This window comes from Chinchilla lanigera, unplaced genomic scaffold (assembly GCF_000276665.1).
Source record: "Chinchilla lanigera isolate Chin_1 unplaced genomic scaffold, ChiLan1.0 scaffold00100, whole genome shotgun sequence".
Classification (NCBI taxonomy): Eukaryota; Metazoa; Chordata; class Mammalia; order Rodentia; family Chinchillidae; genus Chinchilla; species Chinchilla lanigera.
Window position 1 is genome coordinate 5,817,523 of NW_004955501.1, and position 25,965 is coordinate 5,843,487.

Here is a 25,965-nt window from a genome sequence, read left to right on the forward strand (position 1 = left end):
AAAAAAAAAAAAAAAAAAAAAAAAAGACATTCAGAAAACATACAATAAGCAGATCAATCCTATGTTAGTCTACTAAGCATCCCTAAATACCTAAGCAAGTGAATAGATCTTGATACATACAAAGAAATATATCTGAATTTAATAAATAATATTATAAAATTACTGTAAGAACTAAAGTTTTAAAGAACATTAAGGAAGCTAATATTAACAGTTGTATTATTATGGAACTTTAATAATTTAAGTGGTGTTTATGTCCTGGTTCTGTCATTTTATGACTGGATCTTGAGCAAATCACTTAACTACTCTGAACTTGACTGTTTTCTCTATAAAATGTTAGTACCTACCTTGTAAGGATTTGACAGAGTCTTTTCAAGGATTAAGAGAAATAATGTACATGATGCACTCAGCATGGTACCTGACAGAAGAACTGTTAAATTAGTAGTTATTTTATCAGATATTTTATCTGTGGTAAAACTGAGCTTTGGATTATGGCCTGCCCAAGAACACACAGAGAATAGACTGTAGACCTGGGATTTGAACCTAGGTCCTTTGGCTCCAAATCCTGTGCTTCTTCCACAGCAAAGGATTTAACTTGGGAACCATAGATCTATAAGAGGACTTGGTGTGGGACCAGGAACTCAGTTGTTAGGATTTATGAGGTGTTACATCCATGAAGTTCTCCCTTTGTTCCTTCCAAGACATCACTGCTATTGGAAGTATTTGAGTTCCTGGGCAGTTTATTCTCTGCAGTATCTAGATTTGACAAGCAGAAAAATGATTTGAAACTTGTACCAAATAATCATTTCTTATACAGAATTGGGCTGCCTTAAAGCTAGCCACAAGGTGGTGTAAGTGGCACATGCCTGTAATCCTTGCACTCTGGGAGGCTGAGGTAGGAAGAACACAAGTTCAAGTCCGGCCTGAACACCCTTTCTTCACCTGATCTCTGGAGCAGGTTGGGATAGCAGAAGGGCACAGAAGCACCTTCAGAAACTGAGGTGATCTCCAGGACAAACGATCCTTCTTCTGAAAAGGAGATCCAGGATACCTGCCTGGGACCCCAAGTACTTCTGTGGCACCTCCTGTGGGTTAGGGCTCCACTTTGATACCTTTTTGCAGCATTCTGAGTATTGCAGAATCCCACAAGGATCTGAAGTGTTGTCCTCACCACTACTTACAGCACCACCGCGCAGGGAGACATTTGGGCCCAGGCCTAGTTTACCGCCTAGTACATGTCACCAGGCATCGCGACAAGCGGTCGTGAGGGTACTGTGGACTAACAGTGGTGTTCTCTCCTGCAGCTTTTCTCCAGCGTTTTCAGAGGATAATCAGAAGTTGACTGTCTTTATTATTCTCAGAGACATGTGCTTCCTCAAAATTTAAATTAATTTTCATTTCCAGTATTATCAACGCCTTAATGATCTAGTGGCAGCACCAGCCCCGATCCCACCCCTTCTGGTGTCTGGAGGACCAGGTTCTGGGAAGTCCCTTCTTTTATCCAAGTGGTATGATGCAGTGCGATTAAATCATCTTATCAGCTCGTTGGAATAACTGAGGTCCTTCCAGGATGTATTGCATGTCTGCCTCCCTGCATGGCCTCTACTAAACATTAAAAACAGCACAGAGGAGGACTCTGATGGGTTCATGCCCAGGAGTGTGTGGAGTTCGGATGTCAGAAGCTAGAGAATGAGAGAGGAGTAGAAAGTGTGAGGTCACTGCTATGCAGAGGGCACTGTGGAAGGTAGTGCAGCATGGAGTTAGGTCAGGTATAGAGGGGTGTGCCTTTATTTTCAGTTACTGGCTTCATTTTAAAAGTTTCAGTCAGCTGGGCGTGGTTTTGCAGGCCTGTAATCCCAGCACTGGGGAGGCTGAGGCAGGAGGATCACTGCAAGTTCAAGGCCAGCCTGGGCTACGAAGTGAGCTCAAGGGCAGCCTGAACTGTATAGCGAGACCCTGTCTCAAAAAAAAAGTTACAGTGAGATTTTAAATATTTAAAACAAGACAAAGACCATTCAGAGTAAAACAAAGTCTAAAAAACATCCAAAGGTTAATCTTAGCTATGAGTATCGATTTATTTCTTCAGATTATAAAGTAAGGTTCATATAAACTAGTGAATTTTTATTTTTGTTATGTTAAAAATAAGTGGTAAGAATATTTTTATTCATAATTATTTACATTGACTAGTTAGTGTAGGTCAGTGGTGGCGAACCTGTGGCACGCATGCCACAGCAGGATATTTGTATCACTGAAAGCTGTAAAAGGTTCGCCATCGCTGGTATAGGTCATTATTTCCCATTGGTTGCCCTTTTAAAATATACTTAGAAAATAGTGTATTTTGGTTTTAATACCTAATACATTTTCTAATCATAGCATATTTTAATTAAAAGTTAATGCTTCTTTTACTAATACCTTACTATCCAATGCAAACCAGATTAATTAACACCAATTTGTAATTAAATGAATCTGTACCTTTTAAAAGTTTATTTAAAGATTCTGAAAGTGGAGTAAAATCAAATCTCCATATTTACTCCAAGTGACTAACCATGTAATTGCTGACAGGCAGCACTGAATACCTAGTTCCTTGTGATTTTTTAAAAAATTTTATGCCAAAAAGAGCATTGCCAGTCTCATAAAAGTCCTGTGTTTTTCTTTCAGGATTCAGTTGCAACAGAAGAGTTCTCCTAGCATGCTGATTCTTTCTCATTTTGTGGGGAGGCCCATGTCAACCAGCTCAGAGTCCTCCCTGATTATTAAACGGCTGACTCTGAAGGTACCGCATGCCACTTTTTGAAATTATCTGAATTTTATTTAAATTGAGAAATTTTGGGGACTAAGTATTAGTACTAGATGTTCATTATTACAAGTTGAAAATCTGAAATCTGAAATGCTGTAAGATCTGGAACTTTCAGAGCTCTTTCCTGACAGCACAAATGGGAAATTCCACACTGACTTCTTAGAGCAGTGGAAATGCAGGCACACTGCAAACACTGCTCAGGAACCGTTAGGCTGTGTGAGAAGGAGAATACGAAACGTCCTTGAGTTTCACATGTAGACCTGGGTTCTCTTCCCAAGGCATCTCTTGATGCACGTGCAGATACTGCAAGTCTGAAAAAATTTTACAGACCTCCCTTTGCTGCCAGGCATTTCAGATAAGGGATGCTCAAGCCATAGCCTGTTGCTTTTGGCTTTGTTTAAGATTAAAAATAGTAGTCACTACCATCATGTCCTCTTGGGGACTCAGTTTTGATTTGAAAAGTAGAGAGAAGCATCCCTCACCAGATGTGATAAAGTGTGACTACCAATCTGTGTCCGTTGTCTCCTCACAGCTGATGCAGCACTCCTGGTCCGTGTCTGCACTGACGCTCGACCCTGCGAAGCTGCTGGAAGAATTTCCACACTGGCTGGAAAAGCTCTCCGCTCGACACCAAGGCAGCATCATTGTCATCATCGATTCTATAGACCGAGTTCAGGTGGGTGGGTCGTCACGGTGTTGTGTGCCGGTGTGCCCGCGTAGCTACGTAATCCACACCCTGTGAGGAAGAGTATTGATGGTGCTTCTTTGTTTATGCTTAATTTCTAAGAAGGGAGCATGTGGATTTTTTTTAAGTACTGTTCCACTGGACACTAGTACCTTATTGGGAAAAACCAACTGAAATTATATAATTGGAAAAAACTATTTGAAGGTACTGCATGCCACTTTTTGAAATTATCTGAATTTTATTTAGGACCTGGGCTATGAAGTGAGCTCAAGGGCAGCCTGAACTGTATAGCGAGACCCTGTCTCAAAAAAAAATTTTATTTTTTAGGACCTTGACATTTCCTTAAGTATCCCGAATTCAAATTGGTGTAATAGTGTATGACCACTTATTTTTTTAGATCCAAATTAAATCTTCCATTTTTATCCTTAATAAGGGATTCTGAATGAGAGTTTCATTTTAATTGGGAGGAGCTGTTATTGGGTTGTGTTGAAATATTTTGATTAATAGACTGAATTTGGTTTTTATATTTTTAAGCAAGTTGAAAAACACATGAAATGGCTCATAGACCCGCTGCCCGTGAACGTCCGAGTGATCGTCTCCGTGAATGTGGAGACCTGCCCTGCCGCCTGGAGGTCAGTGCTCACTCGAGCTCCTTCGGACTGCAGGAGGTGTCTGGAGGGCAAGCGAGGGAGGGTTTCTGATGCACATTTGTGGTTTTCCTGTAAAAGGCATGACAGTGAGGAGAAATGGATGAGTCAGAGAAAAATGATAGCAACCTTTAGGGAGGGAAGTTAGATACGAGATGTAAGGGAAAGGAGAAAGCCAGGATGCTGCCAAGTTTCTGACTTTAAAAACTGAACTGATTGTGATTCATGTGCTGCACATGAAGGACGGGTGGTGTGTGGGGAAAGCTGTTAGGTTCAGTGCTGGACTTGGTGAGTTTGGGTTTCCAGTTGTGGATCCAAGCATCAAAGCTGTGTGGGCTGTTGAATTTATGGGTGAGAAAAGGAAGGGTGGGCAGAGGGAGAAAGGTCAGGCTGGGACAGTAGCTCAGATTCCTGTTAACTTGAAATACAGGCTCATGTCAACTGCCCTCAAAAAAGTGATATGAGGGTTTAAATCTGTTTTTTGTGTGTCTGTTGTTGTTTTTGGTTTTTGAGACAGGGTGTTGCTGTGCAGTTCAGGCTGGCTTTGAACTCACCGTGTAACCCAGGCTGGCCTCAAACTCACAGAGATCCTCTTTCCTCAGCCTCCTGGGTACTGAGATTGCAGATGTGTTTGCAGGGCAGTGTTTTTCAATCTGGTTTTTACCACTTTAGAAGCTTTGTGAACCTTTTTTTTTAATCACTCTTCCCTAAGGAACTTTAATACTACATATACCTTGTATATGTAAACAGGTATATGAGTATATTTGTGCTTTATATGTGAGAGTAAAATTTTTTTCAGTCCCCCAAGAAATGATTTTTGTTACCACATTGAGAATGCATATTGTAATAATTAAACTTTAATTACATTGTAAGTACTAGTGGGCAAAGACTGTCTCGTATCACTCCTCTTAAGTACCAGTACCTATGTTTAACTTTACAAGATACAGAACATACAGCTGGAAATGCTCTACCATGTAGCTGTCTAATGTATATGCTGTTTAATTTGTAACAATTTATTGTGATTTATTGGTGACAAAAATAATGCACATTAAAATAAAATGAGTTATTTAGTATGGTTAGTGATTGGTTTTACTTATCTTTATAAAATCAGTATAAAAAAATAATTCCTATAATGGACTTATCTTGTGAGTAGATTACACTTTTTCTGTATTGTTAGAATTTCATTTTTCTTTTCTTTAAACAAAAGGTTGTGGCCTACACTTCATCTCGACCCATTAAATCCAAAAGACGCAAAATCTATTATAAGTGCAGAATGCCACTCAGTAGATATTAAATTGAGTAAGGAGCAGGTAAATATTTTTAATTTTGATGCTATCTTCACTTTCTCCACTTTCCTATAAAGTATGTGATGCAAAATTCAGTATAGGAGTTCTGCTGTTAGAGGAAAATTGGAGTTTACTAGTTACCTTGGTGAACCATTCCCTCTTTGATGGCAGCTATAGAGGAAGCAATGAAAGGATTTGGGGCTTAAGTACACTGTGTAACATGAAGCAGGTTTCCACACTGGCAGGGCCTGGCGTCTGCGTGGGATTGGGGGTGACAGTGGCCAGGATCCTGTACATGGTGCAGGGCCACTGGTGAGGGGGCAGAGGGTACTGTTTCTGCTGGGATATTTGCCTTGCCTCAGTAGTGGTAACTGCTTAATTACAGGGGTTTTTACATTTTGTCTTGTTATTTTGGTGAACCGGTGCAGGAGAAGAAGCTCGAACGACACTGCCGTTGTCCTGCCACCTGCAACGCCCTCTATGTCACCCTTTTTGGCAAAATGATGGCACGGTAAGTGGGAGTCATTTTCCACAATCTTCTCATGTTTCATGTTTGCTGCAGACTAATCTCTCTCCCTGTGAACTGAGAGTTGCTTGTTATAAGTTTTCTCCTGCTTACCCTAATAGAGGAGCTAACCTTCGGTGAGGGTGTGACTTACCGCGGAAGATAGAGCAGCCTGTGAATGGTTAGAATTGTCTTGTTGATTCATCTGATTTTCACCACGCTGACCTCTGAGTGTCCTTACCACTGCTAAGGTGCTGCAGGCATTGCATGTAGGGAGGAGACAGCTGACGTAGAATAATATTATTTCAGGTGTCCTTGAATATCAGTAAGTTTGTAGGTAGAAATTTTTAGCTGTTTCCATTCTCAAATCATGATAGTAGAGTAGTTCTGTCTTAGAAATCCCCTACTTATCTGCCTTAGATAAGTTTTAGAATGTTGTACTACTTTTATTTCTTTTTCGGTACTGCTTCACTCTACTTTGTCTGTCCTCAACCAGAGATAGAAAAAGATTAAAATTTTTTTGTTATTCATCAGAACAGATTAAAATCCCAGCACACTTGTTTCCAGACACTGAACCTGGTACTCTTGTCTCTTAATTACACATTTTCATCCTGAGCACCAAATTTGAAATGAAAAGAAAAATCTAAAACTTGAAATTTCTGTGACATTTTCTCCATCCTTCTCTCTGTTGAGTTGCAGTGAGGTATCTGGCATTCTGTGACCATGAGCAAGCAGTAAGTCAGAGTCACTACAAGAGGGATTGTAGACCACTTTTGTTCATTTTGTTCTTCATATTTATGTTTTTAAAGAAATTACTAGTAAATATTGTGTAATACTTACAAACGAACCCTCTACGTATTTTTTGTTTAATATTTTCAAGATTGTAGCTCTATGCAAATTTAACTTGCACGATTAACTAGCAAGCGTTGTTCGTCATTGTTTCCCTTCCCTGTGTGTGAAGGTGGCCTCCCTGCGTGTGGTAAAACCACATCTTACTCGCTTTTATGTTCCACAGTGCGTAGTTAACTTCTTGACAAGTAGTAAGTCTCAGCAGGTTTCTTGAATTAAATTCAGTGCTGTATCCTAAAATCAACTCTGACTCTAGCAGCCTCACAAACCTTTTTCACGCATCATATTTTATCCATTTGTCTTACCAGTTGCAGTGCAAAGTATAGAGATCACATTGTCTTTATTCACCCCAAATTTTTCATAGATGTTGCTGCCAATAAGAAATTAAACCTGTTCTCAATTCCAACAGTGCTGGGAAAAGAGGTGGTTTAGATAAAGTCCTTCATCAGTGCCTGCAGTGCCAAGATACCGTTTCATTGTACAGACTTGTTCTGCACTCCATCCAGGAGTCCATGGCAAGTGATGTGGAGAGAGAGCTAATGAGACAGGTAAAGTGCAATAGACTCACAAAAGGAAGATTAGTTGGCCTTGTTCCAAATTATGTGAACTGAAGTGAATAATTTTTTTAATGTTGTGCTAAAATATATTTCAAGCATATACAGGAATCTGGGAGCCGTAGTGTGCTTGCTGGTATTTGCTTTTTCCCAATTTTTATTGGGACTTCTCATCTGTTCTTGTTCATTGATTATCTTTGTTTCTTCTTATGCGAATTACTGGTCCAGTCTTTTACTCATTTTTAAATTCTCCATTGTATTCCGTTCATGTCTGTGGCTGATGTTTTCCTCATTTTCCCTGCCTGAGAGAATAGCCTGTGGGAGGTGAGGTGCTAGATTTTGGGTACACAGTGTCTTCCTCTTGGTTAATGCCTTTTGGAGAAGAGGATTTTATTATAAGAAATCTATTTCTTGATTTAATAAATCATTTAAATTAGAAGTGTGGTAGAAAGTTAATAAGCCTAAAAGAATTGTGGAGATTTTAATTACTGTTACTTATAGAAATGTTTTGTGATCGCTGTTCATTTTTCTCTAACTAGATTCTGTGTCTTATCAATGTTAGTCACAATGGTGTGAGCGAATCAGAGCTGATGGAACTCTGTCCTGAAACACCCTGGGCCATCTTGATCTCCCTCATTTACAGTTTACACAGCATGTGTTTGTTAACCTATGGTTGTGGCTTGCTCAGGTTTCAGCATCTGCAGGTAAATGTCATTTTAAGGGTCCTTTACGTTGTATTTTTTTACTTTTAAATGTCAGTACAATATATCATCCCATTGTATATTATCCTATGTTATTTAAATGTTTCAGTTACAAAGCAAAGTGGAAATTTTGCATTACAGAGTGTCTTAGGTACTTTTCTCTCATTGCTTAGGCAAATATCCAACCCCCAAATTAAAGAGGGAAAGGTTTATTTAGCTCACAGCTTGTGGAGGTTTCAGTCCATATTCAGTTGGCTCCAAGGCAGAGTGGCACATGGCAGAGGGCAGCGGTTCAAGGCAGCAGAAGACAGCAAAAACAGCAAGAGCAAAAAAGGGAGAAGTGGCAGCTGAAGAACAAGCCTCTTTCCTTCCCTTATATTGTACGCAAGCTATACTCCCCAGGACGGTGTAGCACTCACACCCATAATCCCAGCATTGTACCATGGATCACTCATAAACTCTAGAAGTCTGCACCCATGACTGCATAAGGCTTTGGGGGGACATCCAGACACAAACCATAACACAAAGTGTTTTTTATTTCTTTTTGCAGTGACCAGGTTAAGATGTAAAAATTACCTAATATTATATTATGTGATAGCTTTATCAGGTGGCCATTACTTTGAAAGATAGTATCTGCAAAATGCATGAGTTGCAGTACAACTGGTTAACTGCATGGTATTATACACTTAAAAGTTTATTGAAAGGATAGATAGATCTCATGTTTTTATCACAATAAAAATTTTAAAATAAAAAATAAAAGTCACAAAAGAACAACGAATACTCTCCCTCTCTCCCCTTCTCTCCCCCTCTCTCCCTCTCTCTGTCTCTCTCTGTCCCTGTCTCTCTCTCTCTCTTTCTGGGAAAGAAAAACAGTCTGTCAATTTTATGTTTCAGTGTATTGCTGTATGATTGTATGAGTATTAAGAGCTGTGACTTGAGTCATCCTTCTTTACAGCCCAGCTCTTCACAGCTTCTTATCTGTCTGACGTTGAGCAAGCTCTAGGATTGGGCCAGGCTTTTCTAACTTAACACAAGGTTGTACAAAAAATTAGGATGGTCATTGGTCCTTGTGAGGGATTAGACTGATGCCTAGCACATAGTAGTAAATCTTTAGACTGTTGGCTAATATAATTCTTACATGCAGTGCTACAGTTGAGATGTAGATGAAGTCTTTCTTCCAAGTGTGTTGTGTTATATTTGGAGATGTGAAATGTTTATAGTTTCACAGCCTTTTTTCTTTATTGTATATCACTTGTATATAATTTACTATTTTTAGTAATGTTTCATTCCAACTTTCTGGGATTTTTTAAAAAAATAGCTAAAGGTTGGAATTAAATTGTGTTTTCTGTGTTTAAAAATTAGTACAGGAATTACTTTCTAAATAGGCTTATCACATAAATATATCTTGAACAGTCAGTGACTTTTAAAGAATAGTGTAATCACAAGTCTGTTATGTGCAACTGTAAAACTAAAAAGAAAAAAATAAGTCCTAATATCTAACAATGAATGTGTGAAAAGGAATTTATAATTTCTAATTCTTTTGCCCTAGGCATGGGAAACAGTGAGACTTGAGTACATGGATGATCCCACTGTTGTGTCTTCATATAGGCAAAAGCTAACCAGCTACTTCACCTTGCAGCTGAGGTATTGTGAATGTGTGTGTGTGCTTCTGTAACACTCTTCCTTGTGTCCTCATTTCTCTTGGCTTAGAAAGTATAAAAATTTAATTATTACAAAAAAGAGTAAATCTTTTCCCTCTTCTGTTAATGTCAAAAGAACAAAAGATGATTTCATAAGTAAGTCTTTTAATACTATGCTAATAGTTTAAACTTGAGTAAAATCAGTGCAGGATCATTTTATTATCTTTATTTTATTCCACTTAAACTGTTTAAAATATGTGTGCATGTTGTCTATGTGTATATTTCGGTCCCTGAGGGTTTTATAAATAATTTAATTTTAGAATACCCTCACATTATGAGGTTTTTAAATCCTGAGGTTTCAGTTTTTCTTACTGCCTTTCAATAATGTTTCACTTTCTTGCCCATAAATTTAGGTGCAGGGAAGAGTTTGGTTAGGATTACTTATTTGTTCTAATAGGTTGGTCAGCTTTCTGCTTTTGCCAGAGGGTTTTATCCTGTACTCGGAGATGTATGTGAGATACATGTTGGTCCCTCACTGTTTGTCTGAAGCCTTGAGGCACCTTGCTGGAAGGCATCCCTGAGTGTTGTCTCCTCTGCCAGCAGTCAGGACAGAGTCACCTGGAGAACTGCAGATGAGCTGCCCTGGCTTTTCCAGCAGCAGGGAGGTAAACAGAAGCTGCACGATTGCCTTCTCAATCTCTTCGTGTCTCAAAACCTTTACAAAAGGTCAGAAATTTATTCTAGAACTCTCTCTCTCTCCAGAAGGAAAATCTTGAGTGCTTATTCCATTTAACAAAGGAAAAATGGCATTTTTAATTTAAAAATTAGTCTGGTTTCAGTGGTACCTGACATACAAACTGGGAAAACCTCCAAGACAGTTTATGGTTTTTGGCTTATGGCTGAGGGTTTTTTGTCCAGAAGGAAAATAGCAAGAGTATTGCTGCTTTGTAAAACCAGAGCAGCAATGATGAAAGGACAGCTTTTTAACTTATCCTTGCACTTAAGCAGGTCAAAGTCTAAACCTCCAAGAGAGGTCCTTCCCAAAGTGTGTTTCTGAGGGCCTTCAGTATCAGAAGCACAGCCTTCAGCCAGACTCTGGACTCTTAATGGAATCTGACTTGTGTTGAATTTATAGAATCACCTTGATTCATAAATGTATTCTGTTTGTCTCTTGATATGTTTGAATTTGTCAGTGGCATAACTACCTTTCTGTGAGCCAGCTTCTGACCTACTATGCCTCAGGGAGGGGGTTTTGCTTCCTCATTGAAAAAGACATTTCTTAGGCTGGGTGTGGTGGTGCATGGCTGTAATTCCAGCATTTGGGAGGCTGAAGCAGAGGACTGCTTCGAGTTTGAGACCAGCCTCAACTACATCATGAGTTCAAGGCTAGCCTGAACTACAAACTTGACCCTGTCTCAAAAAAACACAGAAGAACAATAAAAAAGTGCAGACATTTCTCAATAAAATAGCTATATCATTTGTTTTGTTCCTGAGTATTCTCAGATTTCTTTGTTGTACCTCTTAAATTATTTCTGATTTCTGTTCCAATTTTTCAAGTTTCCTTTGTGATCATCTTTGTTGGTTTTGTTACCAGCTCTCCCATCCTACTGAATATTACCAACAAATGAGTAAGCTCACTTTTACCACTCAGCTCCTTGACAAAATATGAAGTGCATACTCTGCGTGGCTGTTTCCCTGTGTTTCATTAGTCTATTCTGTTCTGACTTCCATCATTTAAAATAATTTTTGGAGTCAAACTCAGCAGTTGACTGCACATCATGAAATGTCTAAAAGGAGTTCAGATGTGTTTCCCATGGTGGGTTATCATGCTGATATCCATGATAATCGCCGCACTATGCCTGAATTTCCTCCGGCTTACGTCGAGGCAGGCAGTGTAGTGTACCCCTTTCTGTAGATGCGGTGGTGAGGTGGAGAAGTCATACTGCTTGGGAGCAGGGCTCAGAGCACAGTGCCTGGCTGGCCTCGCTCCAGTATGCTTTCTTGCCTACTAATCAATTGTCAATAACTTGATATGAATTCTGGCATTTTCATTCTATAGTGGGCTCTAAAGCTTGTTTTTTATTAAATTGCCCTTGTTCGTTGAAACAGAGGACACTTCGCTGAGTTGCTGAGTTACTGGCAGTTTGTTGGCAAAGACAAAAGTGCGATGGCGGCAGAATACTTTGACTCACTGAAGCAGTACGAGAAGAATTGTGATGGCGAGAACAGGATCTGCTTAGCTGATCTGTATGAAACCCTGGGGCGATTTCTCAAGGACCTAGGCCTGCTCAGTCAGGTAACCTAACAGGAAGTTAGAGACAGGGTGGGCCTTGATCTTTTCTCTGCGCTCCTTCGAAGGAGGTAGTACACAGCTTCCACTGGTGGTGCCCAGACCTTTAATGTGTGATCAGACGACAGCTCTTGCAGCATTCTGCTCACTCTCATTCCCTCTCACCTTTGTGCCTAGGCTGTGGTGCCTTTGCAGAGGTCTCTAGAAATTCGAGAAACAGCTTTAGATCCAGATCACCCACGAGTAGCCCGGTCCCTTCACCAACTGGCAAGTGTGTACGTGCAGTGGAAGAAGTTTGGCAATGCAGAACAGCTGTATAAACAGGCCTTGGAAATCTCAGAAAATGCTTACGGGGCAGACCATCCACACACTGCTCGTGAACTTGAGGCCCTTGCAACTTTGTACCAGAAACAAAATAAGTAAGATCAAGCTTGGTAACATTCTGGTTATATGAAGGGGAATTAAAGGTTTTTTAATGTGCTTCTTGGTAGGCATTGCTTGGGGTTGTGTGCTTACTATAAGAGTCATGTTTGGATATTTCTTGGTCTGTCTGTTTATGGGTAGACAGAAAATTAGAACTGCAGAGTTCCTCTCTAATTGGAGAGGCGTGAAGGCAGAGCATGGGCTTCAAGTCACAGTGTTGGGTCTGAGTCTGCTCCTTTCCTGCCTCGCTTTGTAATATCACGTACAGCGCTAATAGAGGCTCAGCAAAACATTGCCTACAGGCCAAGTCCATCTTTGCAAATAAGATTTTATTGGAATACAGCCATGTTTTTTCATTTACATATCTGCAGGTACTTCTGTGCTTCAGTGGCATAGTTCTTCGTTGAGACAGAGACCATCTTGCTCACAAAGCCTAAAATGTTAACTGTGGAGTTCTTTGCAGAAAGTTTGGCGATCCCTGGTATAACAAAGACACCTCAGGACAGAAATATAGCCCAGCAGTTGCACTTGGCTGTTATGCAGAAAGCCCTGAGATCAATCCCAAGCATTGCCAAACCAAAGGTTTTTTGAAAGGTTTTCATATCTATCAGCCGCTCAGTAAATAGCATCACTTCCTCTATGGAAAGTGTTTCTCTTTCTCTATCATAAGCGAAACACAATGGAAATCTTTCTTTTAACTTCCACAAATGTTGTTTCACATAAATTATGTGCAAATTTCACATTTATATTTAACCAAAAATTAAGCCTGTGTAGAAAAATGTTCTGTAGTGAGCCAAAAGTTTAGATTTCCATTTAGTTAAGTTTCTCTTTAGACGTTCAGAATGAGTTAAATCACTTAAGCCTAATTAAATGTCAACTATCTTGAGACTAGATTTATTTTGTTTTGTTAGACTGTGTTATGAAGGTTTGGTCAAGATTTGAACTGCGTAAACTATCACAAAAACGTAGTTAATAGCCAAGACAGGCCTTACATTATGCAAGGAGTACTTTTATTTCACTGAGGGATATTTTGTGCTTCTTTTGTTTGACTTAATGTACTTTTTTTTAAAGATATGAACAAGCTGAACATTTTAGGAAAAAATCCTTTAAAATCCGTCAGAAAGCTACAAGGAAAAAAGGCAACTTGGTAACGTGAACTTGCTTTTGTGTTGCATTTTGAACACGGAGGGGGGAAAAGAACATCTTTGAATATCATAGGTGCATAAACCTCATGTTTAAGAGCTTTAGGTTTTAAAGTGACTTCTAGAAAAGCACTCATTACTATTTCTATTTAAAATGTATTTAGATATTAGTATTACTAAACAGTACAACTTAGTATACTTTTAAAAAGTAGGACTAATGGGCTGGAGATATAGCTCAGTGGCACAAGTTCCTGCCTGCCAAGTGCAAGGTCCTGAGTTCGATTCCTGGCACCCTCCCCCCCACAAAAAAGTAGGACTGTATGATATTCATTTGAGGTTGGACTTTGAAAGTTGAAATTTAAAGCTACTTTGATTCTTTTTTGTAAAGGGTCGCAAAAGAGAATAAAAGAAATTTAATTAATATTTTTATATTAGAGTAAGATATGAAGGCAGCAGTGACAGTACAACAAACACACTCCCGGGAAAGGGCCGCAGAGCTGTTTCGGAGAGTAGCAAGGACAGTGGGATGAGTGTGTCTGAAGAGAAAGCATTTGGAGGAAATTAATGGCCGTGTGTGTCTTATCGTAATAAAGTTTTTAAAAAACGTACACATTCACCATATTTCCTGATCATATCTCATACCCTCTGCTAAATTATCTCATAGAATCATTTTCACAAAATAGTTTTTAATGAATTTGAGAATCTGATGCCATGAACTCAATGTAAAATAATTGTCCTCTAGATTAAAGTGAAAAAAAAAGAAAAAGGGTTCTTTAGAACCCCAGCATATGGTTTCAGGATCGTGGCTGGCACTTAGTGACCATTAACATTTGTGCTTGCTCCAGTATGGATTTGCCCTCTTACGGAGACGGGCCCTACAGTTAGAAGAGCTTACCTTGGGCAAGGACTCAGCCGATAGTGCCCGGACCCTCAATGAGCTGGGTGTTCTCTACTATCTTCAGAATAACCTCGAGTGAGTACCACAGTGTTCATAATGAAACAAGTTTCCATCTTGTGTCGTCTTTGATGCAAAACTGTTTTATGTGTCTTATCACGTCCAAAGCTAGAAAATATTATGCCATATTTCATTAAATGACATTAAGTTATGAACATGCTCACAGTTAAAGTTATATTTCTCTACTGATTGCTTTTCACATTGCTTCTGAACTAAAAGGTTATTCTACAGCTTCCCTCATGTGCTTTATGCATTTGTGAAAAGTAAGTTTGTATAGACACAGTACATGAGCCCTTGCAGAAGAAGAAACTTCAAACTAATGGAGAGCAAATCAAGTGTAGGTGGGCCAGGGACGTAGCTCAGCCTCACAGTGCCTGACTGGCTAGAGTGAGGCCTGGAGTTCTATCTGGTACGCAAAAAAAAAAAAAAAAAAAAGGTATACACACACACACACACACACACATAGATAGCTGCTAGTTTTATTTTTTAACTTTATATGGATATAAAGGACTCAAAATGGCATTCATATTCATGCTTTCTGAAAAAGAAGTGTTTTTGGACCTCTTTAGATGCCAGAAACATCTAACAAATTTAAAACTTAGGATGTCAGGAAAAGGCAACAAATATTTAGCCCATTTCGCAGAAGGTTCTTTCACTAACAGCTGTTTGGTGCAAACTCCAAAGTGAAGTAATGAAGGCCGAAATCTTTTGTGTAACTTAGGCCTGGGCATTGTAAAGGAATCCAGCAAGAGTGAAAAGGTTGTTCTGTAAGGTATCTGGGCTTGCCCTAAGGGGACGTGGGGTGGAGACAACAGTTGTCCAGGCACCGTGGGAAGCCAAGGGCAGGAAGCGAGAGCAGGCACTCTGGGTGAATCTAAGAGTAAAAACGTCCAGGTCTCTGCTTTGGGGCTCAGGACTCTGACTGCTGCTAGAGAATATGCTGTTTAAGCCATTTTGCGGTTTGTTCACAGAACAGCTGAGCAGTTTTTGAAGCGTTCCCTAGAGATGAGGGAGCGAGTTCTAGGACCCGATCACCCCGACTGTGCCCAGTCTCTGAATAATCTGGCGGCTCTGTACCATGAGAAGAAGCAGTACGACAAAGCAGAGGAACTCTACGAACGAGCTTTGGACATTCGGAGACGAGCCTTGGCTCCAGATCACCCTTCTTTAGCATATACAGTGAAGCACCTTGCAATTTTGTATAAGAAAACAGTGAGTGACCCCTCCCAGTCTTGCTTGCTTTGCACTATGCCGGTTAACCTGAGTTACTGTCAGCAGGTTAGTTTTGTGATGGCTAGGTTATTTGATACAAGCTTTTAAAAAATCATGATGATTGAGTTTTTAAACAAGTACCTGAGAAGAACATTTACAAATGTCATGGAATCCTTCTACACTATTGGAGGAAATGTAAACTAGTACAGCCACTATGGAAATGGGTGTAGAGATTCCTCAAAAAACTAAAACTAGAAGTTCCCTTCAACTCAGCTATTCTCCTTCTAGGTATCTTCCCAAAAGAGTTAAAGGCGTCATATTACAGAAGTATATACCTACCCACATTTATAGCAGCACAAGTCATAATAGCTAAGTCTTGGAAGCAGCCTCTGTGTCCATTAACAAATGAATGGATAAGAAAATGCGGTGCTTATATACAGTGGAGTACTACTTTGCCATAAAAGTGATAAATGAGTCATTCATATGGTTTCTCTTATATAAGAAACCTATAATATAAAGAAAGAGCAAAATATAATAGGAGCCAGGCATGAGGCAGGAGGGTCACCGTGAGTTCTAGGCCAACCTGGGCTATAATAGTGAGTTCAAGGCCATGCTGAACTATACAGTGAGACCCTGTCTCAAGAAAAAAAATCAAAAACAGGAAATAGGCAGATAGATCTTCCTCAAATGGGAAGGGGATCAAGAGATAGAAGGAGGAGAAAGGGAAGAGCGGGCCAAGGGAAAGAAGAAAGAAATAAGATGTGCTCTATGCATGTATCGACTCCCACAGGAGGGTAATCATCGTGCACTACAGACACAGACCAATAAAAAACAAAAACAAATAATATTATTTCAAACTTAATGAAATTAAGGATACTGGTTTGGTTTTGTGCAAATACGTTCTAAATACATATCTACTCATCACCATTCTAAATTAAACTCACGTTACATTTCAGGAGTTCTGATTTCCACATTACTGTCTTTACTATTTAAAACAACCATAAACATAACAAACCACCCTACTGTCAGGCTTGCAGATGGTACCTTGGTAGTTGACTAAACAATTCTATTTCACTCTCTGTTGACTTTACCTGGGGTTAAATGTAGCCATTCTTTGCCATAGGAATAAAGCTTGGAATGTTTGTATCTGTTCTAAGAAAGAAAAAGCTGAAGAGATCTGCTTTCAGCTGCTACAGTTACAGAGCTGCACAGCCTGGGGCTGTGCTTGTGGCACCTTTCCTGACAGTCCTGGCAGTGAAGTTGATGTTTTAGTAAGAAGGGTACAGTTGCTCTTTCTGCCCAACTTTCCAAAAGAAAACAGTTTTTAAAATCTGAAAGTTAGTGAGAAGTAAATTTTTATATGACATCATCTGTAAATTGAGTTCTGTAGCAGATCTTCTTTAATGTATTTATCCTTTTCTAGAAACTGTTAGTGAGGACGCCTAAAGTGCTTTCGAAATTATCAGAGGAAATGTTTTTATACTCAGTATACCTTTATTTAGCGATTCTATTAGATTTTCAGTTAGCTCATTGAACTGGGAGGAAATATTTCTTGACTTTTCCTCTCAAAACTATTTTTAATACAAAAATTTTTTAATGGGAGAAGCTCTTATTGATAGTATTAATTTCTATTAGATTGCTCTTTTGTTTTTTAGGGGAAATTTGACAAAGCTGTACCTTTGTATGAATTGGCTGTTGAAATTCGGCAGAAATCCTTCGGCCCAAAGCACCCCAGTGTAGCTACTGCCTTAGTGAATTTAGCAGTTCTTTATAGCCAAATGGTAAGTTCCCACATTCTAACTCTTCATAAGTGAATGATTTTAAGGTATAAAACATGAATTAATAGCACAGTAACAATAAGGAGATTTTAAGGTTAGTATTTATTTAATGATTCCTTTTCTAACACTTTAGAAATTATTGAAGCTAGATTTATAACTTCAGTGGGTGTTTCTGAGTGTTTAGTTCAGAACACAGGCTTAGTTTTTTAAATTCGGGAGAATCCTTCATCTGTGTACAGAATGCGTGTATCTACCTGTGCTGTCCATCAGGCCATAAAGAAACGGGTTGTGCTTAATGCTGGCTTAAGGCCAAATGGCTATTAGCCCCCTCTAAAACTTTGGTTTTGACTTTCTGTTATACTGCTTCTCCCATTATGATTACTTACAAATTACTCTGTTCCCATCCTTTAAGACAGGATAGTAGCATATTTAAAGTGTTTACCAGAGTAGGGCATCTTAATGTAGAGTACACTAATTGCAGAAACCCAGTGTGTTTTACAGAACCTTGTTACTTTTTTTCATAAGAAAAAGCACACTGAAGCCCTGCCCTTATATGAAAGAGCATTGAAGATCTATGAAGACAGCCTGGGCCGGATGCATCCTAGAGTTGGAGAAACCTTAAAAAATTTAGCTGTGCTTAGGTAAGAATGTTCTCACTTTCTTCATACATCCCAAGCCTTAGACTAGCACTGGTTCATCACAGAGAATATAAAATATCTATTGGTGAATATCCATTCTTAGAAGGGAAAAGGTGGCGTTTTGCTGGTCTGCTTCCAGAGATACTGTAGTCATGTCCAGAAGCACAGGAAGGCTGCACGATTTATTCTGCAGAGGGCTGCCTCGTGGCAAATAGTTCAGGGAGTTTACATTTCCAGGTAGCTGGCTCTAGAGGTAATAGGGGACTTTGCTGTCTTCAGAGCTAATCTGTCCTTAAATACATGTTGAGTTTTACTTACTTGTGCTTATCTCAGGATGCAGACAATACTTTCGTTAGCAACTTCACTGTCTCCATTACAGCATGGTCTTAATGGTGTGCATGTGAGACACAGAAATGCTCCACCATGCAGACAGAAAGGAGAGCCTTTGGGTCTCTTGTTTACGGGATCTGTCTGAGCGAGGACACTGGGAAAAGCAAAGGGGGGAAATGAGCAACTCTTCACAACCTGTTTTTCTGTGTCCCATAAGGTCATTAAGAATTAAGAGCTTAAAATTTTCGTGTTTTCCTCTCAAAGCTATGAAGAAGGGGATTTTGAAAAAGCTGCTGAACTGTACAAAAGGGCAGTGGAAATAAAAGAAGCAGAAACGTCACTCTTGGGTGGAAAAGCTCCTTCAAGGCATTCATCGAGTGGAGACACATTTAGCTTAAAAACAACTCATTCTCCTAATGTTTTCCTTCCTCAAGAACAAAGGTAATAGCAGCAACAGTTCTTCACCAGTGCACCTTAGGATAAAATAATTAAACATGTGGTGCATTAGAATGAAAACTTAAAAGAATGCTTTTAAGAAAATTTATTTTTACCCAGTGTGATATAACTGGTATTTGTGTGTTGTGAACTGCACTAAATTGTGATTGTGTCACTGAAGTGGATTAGAAGAATTACTTTTCTTGTTGCGTGGGATACGTGGGTGTAGACACAGTGGCACGTAAGTGACCTGAACGGACGACGAGTGCTCGACCCCTGCTTTACCCGAGCTGGCACAGCGGTCAGGACCGGGCGTCGAGCTCGGTGCTGCTTCTCTCCCAGGGGTAACGTCAGCCTTGCCAAGTTCACTCCTTGTCTTGATTCTCATCAGCAGTCTGGCCCATTCTCTGCCTCAAAGAGAACTTTGAAGAATTAAATGGATAATCTTCACGAAAGGTTTGAATTGTAATCAGTGAAACAAATTAGTCACAAGGATCCGTGATTGGCTACATTTTGTTACTCTTCCTCAACAGATTGGGTCCAGCCCCTGCTAGTCTGCTCTTTCCATTTTATCTTGTTACTGTGTTATGTTATTTGCATAATGTCTAAAGGCATCTGTGCAGGAACACACCAAGCTCTTCAGCATTCTTTGACCTTTCCACAAAGTGTACGTGACGGGGCTGGCCATGCGGCGTGGTGGCAGTGTGCTTGTCTGGTGTCCATAGGTTCTGGGTTTAATCTTTAGTGCACTTACACACATACACACACACACACACAAATATGACATTCTCCTCTTTCTTCTTAAATGACTTAAATCTGTCTCTTCATTTACCTCAAATTCAAATTGGTCTACCATTTTTATACTGAAAATTAAGTATTTTTAGTTATTTTAAATATTATTTTGTACCATTTATATATTTATGTAAAGTAAGATTTTCATCAGTTTTAATATTTGTAAGGTTCTAAGATGAATTGTTAAACTGAAAGATATAAAAAATGTATTTTTGTTTTAAAATAAAAGTACAATCTGTTTCTTTTTTTCACTTTATACATGAGGGCTACATGTCACATAATTAAAGAAATACACTGAACACTTTTTTAAAAGACCTGAATGCTGTCAGTGTTGAGTAGTGTGCTCACTGTGAGAAACTTTAGTGTCGCAGTAAGGTGCCGACTCATCCTTTGAGGCCTTGCCCTCACAGGTTGTCCATGAAACCAGTGTCACCACTTGGGATCTTCTTAAATATTCGTGTGCTGAGGCCTTTCCCCAGAGCTGGTAAGCAGGACCTGAATTTAGCTGGACTCACATGCATGTAAGCTTAAGGAGAATTGGTAAAACCCCAAGGTACTAGAGTGCTAATTTAAAAGCAAGTAAGAGCTTATAAAAAGATCATCCTTCTTTGCCCTATCAGGATAGGTTAAGAGGGGGAGAAAGACAAAATAAGACCATACCATATCTTTCTAGGTTTAACAGCTGTGAAAGGTGTAAATAACTGAGTTCATGAATATACCAACCACTCCTTTGAGAATAAAGCAGTTAGAGATTAAAATCTAATTATCTGGTGGTATAATTTCGTGCATTATAAATATTATGTTACATTTACTAGCATTAAAAGCCTTCTTCAGGAAAAATCTGAGACCAGTACTCTACACGAATCTGGAAAACAGTTTAAGACTAATATATACTTGGCTGGGCATGGTGGTGCATGTTTGTAACTCAGCACTCTGGGAGGCTAAGGCAGGATGATTAGAATTTTATGCCCAGTGTCTGCAGTTATTTTCTCTCATTGCTGGGACAAAATACCCAACACTCAAAACTAAGAAAGGAAGGATTTATTTAGCTCACAGTTTGTGGAGGTTTCAGTCCACACTCGGCTGGCTCCAAGGCAGGGTGGCACATGGCAGAGGGCAACATTTCATGGCAGCAGCTAAACAGCAACAGCAACAAGAGCAAAAGGGGGGAGGGGAGCAAAGCAAGCCTCTTTTCCTCCGCTATACTGCACGCCAGCTACCTGCCCACGCTCCACACCTACTCTGAAGCCCTCCTTTGCACAGCCTGAGGATGTTCACAAAGCAAGGACCCTGGCCCCCTGCAGAATCACTTAGTTGAACTTTTAAACTTCTCAAGTTGACACAATGAACAACATCCTAGAACTGTAAGGCCATGTTCTTTTCACCCAGGATGTAGAACTGTTGAGTTACTTAGTTAAGGGTCTAGATTCAAGCTGACACAGTGTATTAACCATAACACCCAGCCTGGGCCATAATAATAACAAAGAGATGTAATTAAGTGCTTCAAAAACGTAACAAAAATATTAAAAACTTGTAACATTAGTCAAAGTGACTTTAACATAAAAATTGTAACTATAGCTGAGGGCTGATTGCTACATTTTGAATTGCTGACATAATAAACTATATTTGATCTATTTACTGAACTACCAACATATATAGTTTCATGAGAATGCCTGCTTATAAAGATAAAAGTAGCTGTAAGAGACATCTCCATGTATGTATGTATGTATAGTTGAGGTTCTCAAATAAGTATACTATGTTCATTAACATCCATCTTCATGACAAAAAGCTTGTGGAAAATTCAAACCTGAATTGATAGCAACCAAATTTTGCTAGCTACAATTACTCTTCAGTATTTTACAGGAAGTAAAATATGAAAAGGAAAACTGATTTTGGGGAAGTCCACCCTTAATATTCTCAAATGGTTAGCACCTTTTCATGTTGGTCAGTGTGTCTGGGTATCCACAGAGTACTTTCATGAGAAAACCATAAAACATTTTTTCTAAATAAAGAAGTTTAGCAGAGCCATAAACTCTCAGTAATAAGGGAAAAAGGTCGAATGACATTGTGTAGAGTCTCTGTGCTAAGGCACTAAAAGGACTGCTTTTCCTTCTTTCCTGTTAGAATCAGCAGTGTTTACAAATCTGGCCAAATGCCACCAGTTTATTTAGTAATGCACAACTTAGTAATGGTCAATTTCTCATCAGCTGTCTACGTCAATTTTTCTGGCATTCAGACAGAGCACTTAAGGTTGTGACAATACCTGTTTCCAGGTATTTATAACCACAATTATTTCTTTGCTGAAATAATTGTGGTTATAAATGAAAGATATTAGAAATGAGATTAAATTAGGTAACACTGAGTGCAGTAAGATGCCAGAAGGGGTGCAGTTCCAAGTTAGAGCAAATAAAATGTCTAAAGATTCACAGTTCTGTATACTGTATCAAACCAGAAAACATAAATAATGCTTCCAGAGATTTTTTTTTTTTTTTTTTGGTTTGTGTGTAGCCCAAGACCTCCAACAGCAATCCTCCTGCCTCAGCCTCCTGAGTACTGAGATTACAGGCATGTCACCATACTCAGCTTGCATTTCATTTTTAAAATTCAAAACAGTTCTAGTAAATAGAAAAAACTATTCTGTAATTCAGTTATATGTATGTGATCAAACTCAGGGCCTAGTGCAGGCTAGGCAAGTGCTGTACTCCTAAGCTACATTGCTAGGCCTATTTTTTTGAGACAAGGATGTGTTGAGGTATCTAGGCTGGCCTCAAATTGGTGATTCTTCTGCCTCAACCTCCTGAGTTGCTGAGATTACAGGCATGGGGCCTTGTGCCTGGCTAAACACACTATCTTTTAAAAAATGGTAGAAGACTTATCAAGGCAAAACATAAATTTAAAGGCTAGAAATATCTTGCCATTTCCTGATCTCACTGTCAACGAAAATACAACATACTCCTAGAATATCAAAGCAATATATTGAACATAGTTCTGAAATCAGTTTTTAGAACTTTGTACTTTTAAAAAATAAATTTTTACATTTTTCCTCTACAAACAAAATTTAGATATCTCTTTAAAAATCATCAAAATAGGAGATTTGCATGGAACAGTCTATTGGTAATGGTTGCACTTGCATGTTATTTACTAGTTTCCAAACCATTGGCAATTCATTTCATCCAGTGCTCTCTAAGCCTTCATTATTTATATGCAACTATAGAGGAAATCTGTTTGTACCATCTTATAGTTTAGTGGTCACAACTGGGGAATGAAACTCTTCCCCAGTATAAGTACATGTCAGTCACTACAGAGCAATTGAAAATCTTTTGAGTCCACTATCCAGGACAAACATGACCAGCATCTCATTATTTCTGGAATAAAATTTAAGTGAAGTATTCAGGAGTAAACTTTATGATGGGCATAATCTGGATGATCATTTCTACCTTTATTCCTTGTTCTCCAATAAAGTACAGTTACTGTAGCTATACAGTGTATGTCACAAATGCAATGATGTATTTTCCTTGGTCAAGGCAGAATAAAATATAATTTGTACTTCTGAAAATACTTTCATCTGTCATGAAGACAGCTTCCCAGGAAGACAGCTTCCTTTTCTTTGCCTTTGTCTTATTTTATCCCTATAACACAGGTTTATGAACTTGCAGTGGCTACATTTCCGCTTATAGTTCACTCTTTAATTTGAGGGGATGTTTTCATTTTACATGTAACTATATTAGCCATTGCTGGTCAAATTAATAGTAGTAGGCAATTTGCTTGTAGGGAGCAATTCTAAACAATAAGTAGATGCTTGCTAGCTGTAATAGGTAAGTTATACTTCTTGCCTTTCTATTATTTGTACTACTTTATTTTCCATGTGCTCAGGAAACACAGTACAAGTGATTACTAGAAAGAAAAAGAGGATCTGATTTGCCTCCCCCAAAAAAACTATTTATTTTTTAATTCATTCATTTATTGTGGCACTGGGCATTAAAATCCAGATCTTTGCACTAAGCTACATCCCCAGCCCCTTTTTAAAATTTTGTGCTTGCTTTGGCAGTACATATAGTAATTTTTAAAAATTTGAGATAGGATCTCACTAAGTCACTAGGTTGCCCAGCCTAAGAACTCCTAACCTCGTGCCCCAGCCTGATGGGTGGCTAAGACAATAGGCATGTGCCACCACACTGGGCTACAATGCCCATATTTTCATAAAGATTTACAACTGCCTTAAAGTTTTGAGGTCATGTGTTTTAGGAGAGTTTAGCTGGAGGACAAGGGGAATAAACAACACCCATGGTATTTTCAAAAGTATAGTATAACAATTCAGTGAAGACATATACATCAAGTAATGTTGCCCTAAGTTTTATTAGGTTTAGACTTTTAAAAATTTCAACAATGGGATTAAACACAAAATAAAATATATGCCAGTCCATTATCTATATATTCTTCATCTTGGCCATGAGATCTTCCAAGCTTTCACCAGAATCTTCCACTGTAACTTGAGGTACACAATCTTCTTGCTGTCACCAAATGAGAGAAATACAGTGAGAAGACAGCCACATAAAATTCTTTATGCTAAGAAATTAGTAAACTTTAACCATCCTCAACAAGTACGTAAAATAAATTTTCTAATAAGTATGCCTTGTAATTTTTAAGGAGAAACAAAGTCCTTGAGTTTCCCCACCAGTATTTATTTATCAGGCAGCAATTTTAATATTCTTGACATGTCTATTGAAGTATGTTTTTAACTTCATAAAAATTACACATTCATAGGTCACTATGTGATGCTTTGATACATATACACATTGTATTATTTTCAAATCAGGGTTAAGCATGTCTACCTCCTGAGGCAGTTATCATTTCTTTGGTGAAAGCATTCAAAATCAATTTGGATTTCTCTAATAAGAAATGGTGAGCATTTTAAAAATAAACCTGTTAGCTATTTGTATATCTTATTTGTTAGAAAGGTTCTATAGATTGTTTACTGAAATGGTATTGCAGACAAAACTATATACAAAATAATGTTTTTGTTTAACAAAAACTATTGATCCATTATGAGTAAGCAAAACCGTTTTATGTCTGTTTTCAAAGAATTTAAAATGAGCTGTGTGCACCTCCATATGAACACTGAATACCTCTCGTATCTTAATGTAGTGTACAGTATTGACAGTATCTAAAACAGAAAACAGTGCACTGGCTTACAAACTACAATGAGAAGATAAAAAGCCATTTTCTCTTATCTGATGTTTACTTATGGGTAAATTAAATTTTAGAAGTACCTTTTTGGGAATTGTATATGCCACTGTAATTCCTTCAGGTAACTCAGGAACTGGGCCTGAAGAATTTTTTAGTTCTTCTTCTGAAACCTCAGATACCAGCTCAATACCTATAGAATTAAATTTACTCCTGTTACAGGTTTGAAGAAACTTCATAAGCAATCATTATATAAAATTTGCATAATTTTATATTTCCCACCACAAAAGATTGTTTTTTAGGCAACTACTTCAATTTATAAGAGGATTCCTACCCCACTCGTTATCCTCATGGATTATCTCGTCCTCCTCTTGAACAGCCTCCTGCTTAGGCAGTGCCACCACCTTTTTCTGTGGAAGTCAAACAGTACCAAAATATTTTCACTCATTCTCAGTTCTCTGAAGCATTAATTAAGAACTGAGACAATTTTTAACTTATCAGAAGCAATTTACATTTTAAAATATGATGAATAAAGATCCAGAATCCATTTATCTTATATTTCAAGTGTATTTCTTTTTTTTTTTATTTCCCTTCTTTTTCTCCTATACCCCATCCCAGCTGTTCGTTCCTTTTAAAAAAAAAGATAAACATAACAATGAAACCAAGTTTCAAAACAAGTTATTATTTACAACAGTTAAGACATTGTGTATGGTCTTCCTAGTACTTATTCAGGGTAGAAGATATATGTATGCTATTTTCTCTATACAATATCAGCACAAGATTTTCTTTTCAATGAACTGAGAAAAATTAGCTGTATAACAATCTTTACTATCTTGTATATACATATATTTTTCCTTTCTTCATTTCCCCTTTCCCTATCACAGTTTGATTTTCTTTTGAAAAGCTTCTTCCCCTATCTATTGTACATTTGGGATGTTACTGTTTGTTTTTTCCTACTAGTGAGACAGCACAATGTTTATTCATACAGGTCTGATTTGTTTCATGTATAAGTATAGTTTCTATTTGCATCCACTTACCTATAAAAGCCTCGAGTTTATCTTTCTTTATAGCTGAATAATACTCCATTGTATAAAAAAATCTTTTTTTATCCATTCCTCAGTTGAT

The 25,965-nt window shown here is 38.4% G+C and overlaps 2 protein-coding genes across 2 annotated transcripts in view; one reads left to right on the plus strand and one right to left on the minus strand.

Moving 5' to 3' along the window:
* Positions 1 to 19,500, plus strand: part of Nphp3 (nephronophthisis 3 (adolescent)) — a gene marked incomplete at its 5' end in the record, with an annotated part of 37,144 nt that extends 17,644 nt beyond the window's left edge. The window contains 18 exon segments of the mRNA XM_013505800.1: positions 1,402 to 1,505; positions 2,656 to 2,770; positions 3,327 to 3,470; positions 4,014 to 4,111; positions 5,334 to 5,436; positions 5,841 to 5,923; positions 7,176 to 7,314; positions 7,860 to 8,024; positions 9,571 to 9,665; positions 10,265 to 10,387; positions 11,771 to 11,957; positions 12,129 to 12,370; positions 13,446 to 13,521; positions 14,362 to 14,489; positions 15,443 to 15,683; positions 17,339 to 17,464; positions 17,987 to 18,102; positions 18,694 to 19,500. Of these exon segments, the coding sequence (XP_013361254.1) occupies positions 1,402 to 1,505; positions 2,656 to 2,770; positions 3,327 to 3,470; positions 4,014 to 4,111; positions 5,334 to 5,436; positions 5,841 to 5,923; positions 7,176 to 7,314; positions 7,860 to 8,024; positions 9,571 to 9,665; positions 10,265 to 10,387; positions 11,771 to 11,957; positions 12,129 to 12,370; positions 13,446 to 13,521; positions 14,362 to 14,489; positions 15,443 to 15,683; positions 17,339 to 17,464; positions 17,987 to 18,102; positions 18,694 to 18,874 (2,466 nt within the window).
* Positions 19,501 to 23,993: 4,493 nt separating this feature from the next.
* Positions 23,994 to 25,965, minus strand: part of Uba5 (ubiquitin-like modifier activating enzyme 5) — a 22,789-nt gene continuing 20,817 nt past the window's right edge. The window contains exons 8-10 of the mRNA XM_005406827.2: positions 25,175 to 25,250; positions 24,927 to 25,033; positions 23,994 to 24,167 (exon numbers count right to left, since the gene is read on the minus strand). Coding sequence (XP_005406884.1) covers positions 24,084 to 24,167; positions 24,927 to 25,033; positions 25,175 to 25,250 — 267 coding nt within the window. The 3' untranslated portion in view covers positions 23,994 to 24,083. The remainder of the gene's footprint in view (positions 24,168 to 24,926; positions 25,034 to 25,174; positions 25,251 to 25,965) is intronic.